Source organism: Sphaeramia orbicularis, chromosome 3 (genome assembly GCF_902148855.1).
Source record: "Sphaeramia orbicularis chromosome 3, fSphaOr1.1, whole genome shotgun sequence".
NCBI classification, from domain to species: Eukaryota; Metazoa; Chordata; class Actinopteri; order Kurtiformes; family Apogonidae; genus Sphaeramia; species Sphaeramia orbicularis.
Window position 1 is genome coordinate 31916058 of NC_043959.1, and position 11914 is coordinate 31927971.

An 11914-nucleotide genomic window follows, 5' to 3' on the forward strand; every position below is an offset into this window, starting at 1 on the left:
TGTTTTGCATCGCTGATACCAGCTGAAACGTAGATTGATGTGGCTTATCATCTGTCCTCCCATCAGCTCAGGAAATGAAGGGAGAAATAAAGACTGAAAATAAAGGAAATTAAAACTAGGTCACAGAATTTACCTGGGATTTCATGCATAAACTTGTTTTCGATTCAGTTACAGTTATACTTTGCTCTTTGCGATTTGTTATTCATCAACTTCCCTCCCCCTTTTTATCTATCTATCTATCTATCTATCTATCTATCTATCTATCTATCTATCTATCTATCTATCTATCTATCTATCTATCTATCTATCTATCTATCTATCTATCTATCTATCTATCTATCTATCTATCTATCTATCTATCTATCTTCAGGAAACCACAGTCAAATATCCAGGGCAATTGTGGCCATCAGAGTAATGGACATTAACGACAACGCCCCTGAATTTGCCAAAGAATACGAGGCCTTCCTGTGTGAAAATGGAAAACCTGGACAGGTAAGGAAAGAAATGGCTCATTCATCAAACCAGTGATCTATCACTTTCCCCCTCTTTCTATCTCCATCTCTTTCTCTCTCTATCTCTATGTGTGTGTGTGTGTGTGTGTGTGTGTGTCCCTCCTCCCTTGTAATGATTGGCCACAGTGAATTATAGCCTATTTATTTCAGTGGGAAACTACAGAGGTGGTAGTATGGTCCTTTTTCCCTGCCACAGTCCTCCCTTGACACAGTGAGCGCAGAGCAAAGGGGAAATGAGAGCAGTCAGGATTGATCAGAGTGGATCATAATTCAAGACTGTCTTTCATGTCCTCCTCCAGATGGCACAATGCTTCCCCCAGCCAAAAAATCCTGGACAAGTACTTAGCATTCTCCTTCTCATCAATCGACCTCATTCAGGGAACCTAAGTGCGTACAATAGGGAGCTTTATTGAAAGGAAGAAAAAAAAAAAGGCAACTGAAAAAAGAGAAACTGTCCTGTAGGGCCTGAATTCTAATTTCCAATCAATCATAAAGACGTACAGCGCGATAAGACCTATGATGACAGATTAACAGATAGAGCCAGGAGCCTGAAAGTGTGCCAGACTAGACAGGACCTCATTGATAATAATCTCAAACTCCAGGAATGAATAGGGCATATATTTCATCAGGTGTGATGCAGCCAGTATTACACTGAGGCAATCTGTGGTGGCAAAAACAGAGTAATGAATAGGCTGCCACTTCTAATGGCTTTGACTTCTCCTCTGTATATCTTCCTATGTGTCTGTTTACTACGCAGGTGATCGAGACTCTCAGTGCGGTAGACAAAGACGATCCAATTCAGGGCCACTACTTCGACTATCGTCTCATTCCAGAGATGCTCGACAACCCCAATTTTACCATCAAAAACAACCAAGGTGAGAAATCCCACAGACGAGCACCCACAGGTAATCAATTTGTGGCAGAATGACTGAAGTTTCTGCAAATTTCTCCAATGGCTTTCCACTCTAATCTCTAACCCGTGGCATGTTTGCCGTACTAGAGATGAAGTCTGGTGGATCAGTGTAGCTCACAATTAGCAGATGTGAAATTGTCTGGACACCAGCTTCTTTTTACTCCCCAGTGCGTTTTGAGGGAAACTAAATGAATGGGATCCAAATGGCTTTTCCTGGTAGTCTTGCGGCTCAATGTAGGGTGACTTCCTAGGAGCTGTTGCAGCATGGCAGATGGTACTAAATTTATTTGCTAAATACTCTGATTGGTTTATTTGCTGTCGTTTCTCAGTCTTAATTCCATTCCTCGTCTCCTGCCTCCGCTCCATAACTGGCTCTGAACAGACTGTGTTTGTGATGACGTTGTTTAATGTTTTCAGCTCGGGGCAAAAAAATCTTCATATGGTACTAGCCTTCTGTTTTGGTCCATTGGCTGCAGGCTAACTCGCTGCAACCTCTCTCCAAGAGAGGAAAAGGCCTATAAAAATTAGGTAATCAAAGCATTGCCATCTTTTGAAGAAAAAAACAGCAGACAGTAAAATGAGATGTTAGTGTACAGCAATAGTCATAGAGCAAACAGCAACAGCCTTTTCTGGCACATTAAGGCGTAAGCAACGCAAAACAACAGGCATATTGCCCTTACGCTGATGAAATGCACAAATCTGCTGAGGAAATATCTAGTCTTAACTGCAGATCAACCTCAAAGTGTGTAGATGCAGGTTCCTGAACCTTGCTCTTTTGTTAAGAGTAGATTTAATAGTTTCTTAAGATGATGTAACTGATAAAACCGCCACTAGAACTGTTTCACCAGTGTGAGCACAGCTCCCTGTTAGCTTAAACAACAAAAAGCCTGATTTTCCCTTGCTACATACAAAGCGGCGTATTCCTATCCTGAAAGTAAAAGAAAATATGTGTTGTGCTTTATATATTACATACCGCCACTTGTCTGTGGTATTGCTAATTCTGAACAGAGAAAAGAAGCCCATTGCACCATATCCCCCAGCACTCCAGTGACTATTTCTGTCTGAATCGGCAGCTGTGGGAGACACTCCACTGAAGAGCGTCAGACTCCTGTGAATCTGTGTGTGCTGCTTTTGTTTGCGATGATGAGTTTAATTGTAGGGATTGCTCAGTGAAAAGGTTACGAGGTTGCCTACACTGGGGAAAATGGCTAAGGTTCTGACCAGCAGTATCCACGATATCAAGCACTCCAACAGCCCTGGGTTTGAGGGCAAAGTTGCAACAGAGAAGAGCAACGTTTCTTCAGATATCAAATATTCACTAGAAGGCTTGGCTAAAAACCTGCTGTCTGCGGTTAAGTGTGCAAACACAGACTTGATTCTGTGAATAAAAATATGTGCCCAGTTTATTTCTCATAACACATTTTCTCAACTGAGGCGATTAATCTGAAATGAAATGTTTTCAAGGACCTTGAACATTGTCTTCTGTTATTACATTGTTAAATGTTTTGGGGTTTTTTTTGTTTTATTCACCTGCTCAAACAGACAAGACAGTCATAAATCTATTTGTCAAAAGTAAAACTTGACCTCCCTTCATTACAAACTTTGTGCATATCAGGGTTACTGAATAAAGCAAAGACTTAAGCTAAATTTTATGTTCATTAGCATTTCTTAGCTCTTTTCTTATGATAACCAGACATTTTTTTGATGCTGAAAAACAGTCCTTCTTATTCAACTCTGTACGTGCACGGTACACACATAGAGTTTTTTGTCACAAACCCTAGTCCTGAATCCTGTTTTTATTATCACATTCAGTAAACTCAGTATTGTTTTGCAAATATATCCGTCCTACAACTCACAGAAGGACACTACTTGGTAAAAATAAAACAGAATAAATACACCTGACTCTGTTTAGCAGATCACAGCTCAACCCTACTTTGCTTGGTTTGTGTTTTAGCACTTTACACTATCCTCTAAATTTCACTATGGTCAAAGCGGCTGATGTTTTGAAAAAAAATACAAAACAAAAATTACAACCTGACGCAAAACCTTATACCATTAACTCATAATAGTAATTCAGCTAATGAATGAATACTGAATAAGTCTTTTTACAAGTATGAAGGAAAATCTTGTTTTGCACCCTGGATTGCTGATGCGAGAGAAAACAGAGGGTAAAAGTGCTTGCTAATGTAATTTGCAGGATAATTACCTTCAGCACGCTAAAAAGCCTAAAAAGGAACCTAAAATGTCAGTGTCACTCAGGCTACAGAAGATGTTAATTGTTGTAGTCATTTTTGCTCAGAACTAATATTAATAAATCAGTCAGTTCTAACTAGTGTTTAGCATGTATCCAATTACTCCCCCTCAAAATAACTGATGTGCATGAAAAGAACAACACCGAATTCAATAAATCACTTTGATAATGAATTCTGCCCGCAAGAAGGAAGACGTTGGTCGAGTTAAGTTGCTCAAAAAACTCTGCACTTTACATGTTTTTAATATTCCTATAGGACCAATTATTGAAAGCAGACGAATGTTTCTAACAGTAATTTCTTCAGACTAAATCTTCTCCCATATTGTTTCTTTTTTTTTTTTTTTTTTTTCTAATTAGAGCTTGTGTTTAAGTAACAATGTCAAACTTTATATTCACATGTTCATCCATTCCTTGCTTGTATACATATACATAGAGTAAGGGCTCATATAGACGAAAGTGTACAGGGACAGTGTAGTGGTCTGGGAGGCCTTTGCAAGTCAGAAGAGTTGAAAATATTGACTCGAAACAGCTATTTACCGTCACACTGCACGTTTAATATTTGCAGGGAAGCTCAGACATTCTTCACATGTCACATAAGCACATTGTTGTTGTGGAAAAAGTAAATAACGGGTTTTGAGAGTCCCAACTCATAAAACAAAAGCAGCATATCATACCATTAGCAACTCGTGTCTAAACCTCGAGGTGTACAGGTTACGCCCTCACGTCGGTGTGCGTCACCATAATAATCAAAAGTATTTAAAGCAACAGTACACAGGGAGGCAATCATTACAACAGGACGACACAAGACAGTGAGACAAAACAGACATGAGAAAAGACAGTGGGACAAACCAGCTAAGTAGTTGCTGTTGAAAACATAACAAAACATGTGAAAGACATGACAACAAGTAAGACAAGACAAAACCGTGACTAATTACATATTGATTATTATACATTGGTGTGTGTGTGTGTGTGTGAGAGAGAGAGAGAGAGAGAGAGAGAAAGAGAAAAAAAAACAAAAACAAAAGAGAGAAAAGACAATGGAGTTGGTAGCAACAATAATTGATAATAAAAATGAAAAAAAAAACTATTAGCATTAACAACAGTGGTAATATTAGTGATAATATTAGCATAATAAATTATATTGAACCAGAATTCATAACCTAGAACACTAATAATTACAGCCAGATAAAGGATGTTGGTACAAATTGCTGATAATGTTATGGTTGCATCTTGTTTCTTTTATATTCTTTTGCTTTACTATATGTATGTATATAAGAGTTGGCTGCCAAAAGCTGTGTAGTCAATGTGTTGTTTCTCACATCATCTTCAGAGACATGAGTAACAACATTTTTGAGGCTGTTCGTGTCACTTCAGATGTCACTTGTCATTTGGAGCCTCCCCCATGTTAAGTTATTTATAGCAAAATTCAAATGAGCTTCTGCTTTTATTGAGAAAGCGATTAATATTTCAATGTACACAGATTTTTTTTTTTTTTTTTTTTTTTTTTTCCATCAGGTTACTTTAATCTGAAGATGAAAAAACCTCAATGTAACCTGATCCATAAAAGATAATAATAACCACATTCTCCATTGACTTCAGTCTGTTTGAGTTTTATCGGCACAGCTGCCTTTCTCTTTGTATTATGTCTCCTTATGAGGATGAGGTGATGGGTATGAAATGTTTTCTATTTTTAACCATCAATAAAAGCCCGCCCCCCCCCCAAAAAAAAAAAGAAAATGACCCGTATATGAGGACAAGCCCTTATGTTTTATTATTATTTATTGTAAAATAGTAGATACTGCCATGCTGGCTGTGCTGTCGCATGATCCAAATTAAATTAGACATGTCAGTACTCCCACAGCAGAGTGTACTACTTTGTGGCAGAAATCATAAGAAAGTAGAACCTGAGGATGTGTTCCCATCAATTACACATTGTGCAAAGCAAATAATTCTATCATGAATCTCTCCATCTTTTGATTTAGTTTGCTCTGTCAACGTAGATGTTTCGACATGGCCCATCTCTCCATACTGTATATCAGCGAGTCTATTTTCAATCTCACTTCAGCGCGCCCTCAAGCAGGGTTGCAAAGGTTAGATTATCAGAAATCTTGTACATTTTCCATAAGATCAGCGGGAGTAGAATCTTATGGGAATGCAAGTGTTTGATAATGTGTGCAGGGTAAGGAGAGCCGGCTAATGAGCAGACAGCTTCACAGAAGTGTCATCAAAGAGCAGCTGGCACCTTTCTGGGTCGACATGTGCCATCTTCTAAGTCAATGTCGCCTGCCGTGGTCCCATCATTCCCTCAGGTTTCAAAGAGGGATGACAAAGTTAGGCTCTCCTTCCTTCAGAATTCCCAAATTGGACTGTCGAGAAAAGGGAAGGCGGCTGAAATCCATCTACAGTTTTGGAATGTGAGAATGCTAAAAAGCCTAGCGGCGATTGATGTGAAATTAGTTTACCCTTATGCTGCACTGATCTTCACACAATTTAATAATAGGACCTCAGTTTGTCCTCACCATGAATAATAATGGACTTTTCACACATCCTTGCAAAAAAAATTTATCTCTGGCTTTACCCCTCTCTGACAGACAATTCAATCAGTGTTCTAGCCAAGCATGACACCTTCCGACGGCAAAAACAGGAGATGTACTTCCTGCCAATCATTGTGACCGACAATGGGAACCCACCGATGAGCAGCACTAACACCTTGACCATCCGAGTCTGCGGTTGCAGCAAAGACTTCGCCATCCAGTCCTGCAATGTGGAGGCCTACGTCTTACCAATCGGACTCAGTATGGGGGCTCTCATTGCAATCTTGGCCTGCATTATACTACTGCTAGGTGAGGTGTTTCTTTTTTCTGAAGTAAGTATTTGTACTGTAAAACCATTTAGATCAATACTTTGCATAGTCTGACCTCAATGAACACTTTGTCATGATGGTAAAATTAATATACTTACACAATGCTGTATTAATGCCTGATGAGTCATAATGATTTAAAGCCTGAATTGGTGCAAGATTATATGAAGAATTCCTGTTGATCACCATGAGCTAATGATCAAGTAACTGTGACTTTGTGTGATCACTTCACAATTAATTAGTTGCGTTAGTTCGTTTTAAGAGTAGGTCCATAAAATAATTTGTCCTCTTCATATTGACTGTGATGATATCCTCATAAAACTACATTCCAAACGATGAGAGACAGACAGTCCACAAAGTTCTTTGTGTAAAGCTTCAGTAGTCGGACTTAGATGAATCAAGCGTTGGCCCTGGGGGCTCCGTAGTGTTTTAATTGTAAAATGTGGCACATCAATTAATATATTAACTGGAAATTAAAATGACTTAATTGGCAATCTCAAGTGTGAAGTGATTACAAAAAGCTTCTGTGACTTGATCATTAGTTCATGGAGAGCAACAGGAATTCAAGAAATATATGTTGAATTAATTAATTAATTGATTGATTGATTAATTAAGTAAATCATGGTGAGTCAGGCTTCAGTGGAGGGTTATTTAAGCACTGGTTACAGTACACATACTGTTAAAGTGTGACTGAATTGTCATACTTGGTTAAAATTAACTTCTTGAAGCCTAACCTGGACTTCTTCTCTCTCTCTTTCTGCTTTCTGTCCTTTTCGGACAGTAATAGTAGTACTATTTGTGACCTTGAGGAGACACAAGAATGAACCTCTGATTATCAAGGATGATGAAGATGTGAGGGAGAATATTATCCGTTACGATGACGAAGGAGGCGGCGAGGAGGACACGGAGGCTTTTGACATTGCCACGCTGCAGAACCCGGATGGCATCAACGGCTACCTTCCACGCAAGGACATCAAGCCCGACCTGCAGTTTATGCCCAGAGCGGGCCAGCACTCGGGCCCAAACGGCGTGGACGTGGACGAATTCATTAACGTACGGCTCCACGAGGCAGATAATGATCCCACCGCGCCACCTTACGACTCCATCCAGATCTATGGATATGAAGGCCGGGGATCCATTGCCGGCTCCCTCAGCTCACTGGAGACAGCGTCATCAGACTCGGACCAGAACTATGACTATCTCAGAGAGTGGGGCCCACGCTTCAGAAGACTTGGGGAGCTCTACTCTGTGGGCGAGAGCGACCGTGAGACCTGACCTTTGGTTTGGTAGAAAAAGACCTTTCAGATGTTTTTTTTCTGTCCACATACTTGTGTATTAAATGCTAGGGGGTTTGCTGGCTTTTAGAAACAGGTGTTTAAAAAGAAAAAAAGTTAACAACACGGGAGGCCACCTTTTGTATTCTTCTTAGAGTGAGGTATAGCAGTTGTCATCCACTACGTCAAGCGCATTGTAATTGTTGAGCCAAACAATGTCTTTATTAGGAGATCTATGATTCTTGTGGAGTGTAACTTAGATTCCGTCGTGGAGTGTCTAGCAGTATTTTGGGTGTTAGTCATTTGCTGTGACTGCCAGTAGCAGAAAAATCCTGGGACTGCTGGTAGTTACCCAATGAAAGGAAATATGGATATTGCTAGGTTCATTGAGGCCTGAGCAGACATCATACTCCAAGCTCCATGGACAGCAAGCTGGACTACGGAAGCTGCAGAGGGACAGTTGTTTCATATCTCCCTAAGCCACCCAGCTGATCGGTGATCTGAAGCAAAATGACAATGAAAAAGCAATATATGGTCTACATTACAATGATGAATGTATGTATGATTTGAAAAAAAGCAAAAAGACAAACCAGTATTGGCTTTAAAGTGAATTTGTTATCATTTGATATGTTCTCTGGTGGCCACATTTATAAACTATCTAAAGCCCAGAAGGCTTGCTTTATACAACTCTTTGTATTTACACGCTACAGGTGTGGGTCGCAAATGTTACTAGCCTATAAGAGACTGGAGTGAAGACAAAAAAGAGAAATGTAGAAACTCTGAGGCCTTCTTTTTACAGAAGCAACATTAAATACAATTGTAATCTAATGTTTTTGACAAGAGACGTGTTGATTCCTCATTACTGTTCTGAGTTTTTGTATATCTGTTCTTAAATCATAATTTTCTGTGCTGACAATTTGAAGTGCGTGTGTTTAGATAATTTCACATTCAGCTGTTTTCTCAACCATTCGAACACTTAGTCATAACAGCCAAACCATATCATAAAATTTATCACAGTCAATGATATAGACTAGATGTAAGCAGGCAAACAAGAGCTCTAAGTAACCATCAAAATAAATATAATCTACTTAATTGGAACCGCAAGAAGAAAACTTTACTTTCACTTGCTAATTCTGTGTAAAATATACTTCATAAAAGGTACAGCCAGAGACCGTCTGAGCACAATGTTATAGCTGAATTGATACCTGACTATGTGATTCCTTCCAAACATTCAACGTCATTTAGGAAATACCCACAAAAATGCAGACACAAATCCAGACCATGTGCATATTGTGCTTACACTGTATGATATCAATAAAAAAGACTTGTACTGTACATAGAGTTACTGCTAACGTCATTAGCTTTCAATGAGGTGGTAGGTTTTGTCTCTGCACGTTAGCTCTTGCACATAATGACAATTTCAATGGCACTACAGCTGCGTGCATACTCAGTTTGTACTGATACAGTATTATGGCAGTTCTCGGTAGACTAAACAATATATATGGAATAGTCCTACATGCAGATCATATTTTCTACTGTGCTTTAATGCTTATAAATGTGTATGTTCAATTATTTACTCCCTGTACTGTAATCTAAGATACCCTGTATTGTTTCCTACTTTGTGAAATATATTTTTATAAATATTGCTGAATGGGTGTGATTTTCTTATGTAGATGACAGGACACGGATGATTAAAAGTTACTGTTACAGGAGGTATTAGAAATGTATCCTGCAATGTGTTTTTGGTTCCTTTGTGTTTTTTGTTCCATCTCATGAAAAATGATCAAATGAACTAACAACTTTAAATGCCAGAATGCAATGTTGTACAAACCATGGATATCAATAGTCTCAGTATTTAGGAGCCAACACATAGCCTATGCTTCATATCAACAATTCTGTAAGTGTTTTAACCATTTATGGCCCTTTTGGCATTTTGTTTTCACACCTGAATTTTGTTCCAATTCGGGGAGCAATGTATTACAATGTGTTAGTGTTGTGCATCCCCTTGTTTCGGTTTGTATTCCCACTGCTCCACGCCCCCAACACCACACCCATGTAAACAGGTGGAGGCCTACTGTCTGTTTACAACTGGCAGCAGCACTTTTTCGACAGAGCCGCTCTGCTTTATGGTAATGTTTGTGACATCACAGCGTATCATACTCAGAGTCGGGCCCAGTTGTAGGCAATGCCCCTTTAAACAAATGTCCAGGCCTCTCAAAGTTTCTGAAAGTAGGGAAAAAGAAAATGAGCAGCACAACAACGGGAGAATTAGACGAATTAATAAAGTGTTTTAAGTTTTACTTTTCACTTCGTACGGTCATATGATCTGCACGTACTCATCGTGAAGTGCATACGGTTCAGAACGCAGAGCCCCCTTCAAATGCCTGACTGCCGCCTCATATATGACTGATATCTAAAACCTGCCCCACTCAGTGGTAGAGAAAACTGTAGTTGTCTATTTCTATCACTGTGGTTATGTTCACACTGTAAACGAACCACTCCGTGAAGCAATTGTAACCAAGCTGAAACCACCTCTTACAAGCAGTCTCAGCTTAGTTGTGTTCTGGAATGGAGTGTGATTACTGCTTTCACATATGCCCAGTCGAACCGAGCCAAAGACTTGTTTCGGAACAACAGCTCCAATCAATCCATGTATGAAAACACCCTAAATTGCACCTGAAAACAGTTATAATGATAGTAACTGTTGTTAATTAACCTAATTTCCAAGTAGTAAGGTGCAAAAAAAAGCTGTTGTTCAGATTTCATCTGTTTTATACTTGATTTATTATATCAGGTGCTTTTTATTATATTATTGTTAAAGTTGATGATTAGCTTTAGGGTTAGCTAATTGGAACTGTTAAGAAATCTTAGTTTAAAATGGAAAAACTCTGCAAAAACATTATGGAAACTGACTCACTATATTTATATTTAACCCAAATCTCAATCTTTTCCTAATCATTACCAATTTTTTACTGCTTGAACCTAAAAATGTTCAGGTAATGGGCAATGCCAACCCCAGTTTACCAGTGTATTACATATCCACCTTCAGTACTTCCAACTACCTCCTGCCTATTGCAGAAACAGGCGGATTCTTCAATGACAAGTTATGCTGAGATAACACATATCCATGGTTTGCTGACCTATGTGATGGCACTGGCATTTTCTCGCATTTGGGTTCCAAGTAAAAGTGCACAAGTAGTAAAGTAAATCACAAATAGTGCCTGAAGAGTAATGAACATCAGCATATCGACCAACAGAACGGAGGGGTGGAAGCCCACTGATCCTACACTCAAAACAACAGGGTAACTCTAAAAATGCTTCTGGCAGGTGTATGTATCATCACACAGTGTGGTGTGGGGCAGTGGGGGGGGGGTCATACTTCTGGCATTACATTCTATCTTCACTTAGTCACTAAGCATGGTCTTACCCTGTACTCTTTGAATGCTATAAAAGTCAGTTTTGCTGTCTTTACTGATGCTGTGCATAGCAAAAAAATGGACTTTTAACCCACCTGAGTCAACATTCTATTATTATAGCTACCCAAAAACAACAATAAAGTAGAAAACTCACATCAACTGGAAAGAAAAAAAAAAAGGCAAGTGCTTATCGCTTCCCCTTCCAGCAGCATTTGCTTGGCTGGAAAATGTTTCTGATGTTAAAGGCAACCTTTCATCCCCTAAAGTTGCTTGTTGAGAAAACATAGTGTCTTAAGGATGTGTGCTTTATCAGTTTGACATTATAAAGTTGGGACACTTCGGCTTTCAGAAGGATGTAGCCCGCAGTGATTTAAAAAACACACACAAAGAAGAAAAACAGAGTTTCAGGACGGAACATTGCATGTCACAGTGACAGCTATGTTGACAGAGAAGTCTTTAAAAATATAGCTGCAATGAATCAGAGGGAATTAAAATCCACAGTCACTGCGGATGTGGTACTGAACATGGGTTTGAAGACAGTATAATGTTTCAAATGGTCTTTTCCAATGTAATATTATATTCATAGATCATAATCTCCTGTCTATAAATGTATCTTTCATCATAGGGGAAAAACAAATCTTGAAGCCTATATACATTAATCCTGATTTGCAGCTACCATCATGCCGAG

The 11914-nt window shown here is 39.0% G+C and overlaps 1 protein-coding gene across 2 annotated transcripts in view; it reads left to right on the forward strand.

Annotated features, from left to right (window-relative positions):
- Positions 1-9461, forward strand: part of cdh8 (cadherin 8) — a 120718-nt gene extending 111257 nt beyond the window's left edge. Inside the window, exons 9-12 of one of the 2 annotated variants that reach the window (XM_030129423.1) lie at positions 371-492; positions 1270-1387; positions 6268-6519; positions 7318-9461. In XM_030129423.1, the coding sequence (XP_029985283.1) occupies positions 371-492; positions 1270-1387; positions 6268-6519; positions 7318-7811 (986 nt within the window). In that variant the 3' untranslated portion in view covers positions 7812-9461. The remainder of the gene's footprint in view (positions 1-370; positions 493-1269; positions 1388-6267; positions 6520-7317) is intronic. The other variant, XM_030129431.1, reaches the window with a different exon arrangement.
- The last annotated feature ends 2453 nt before the right edge of the window (positions 9462-11914 follow it).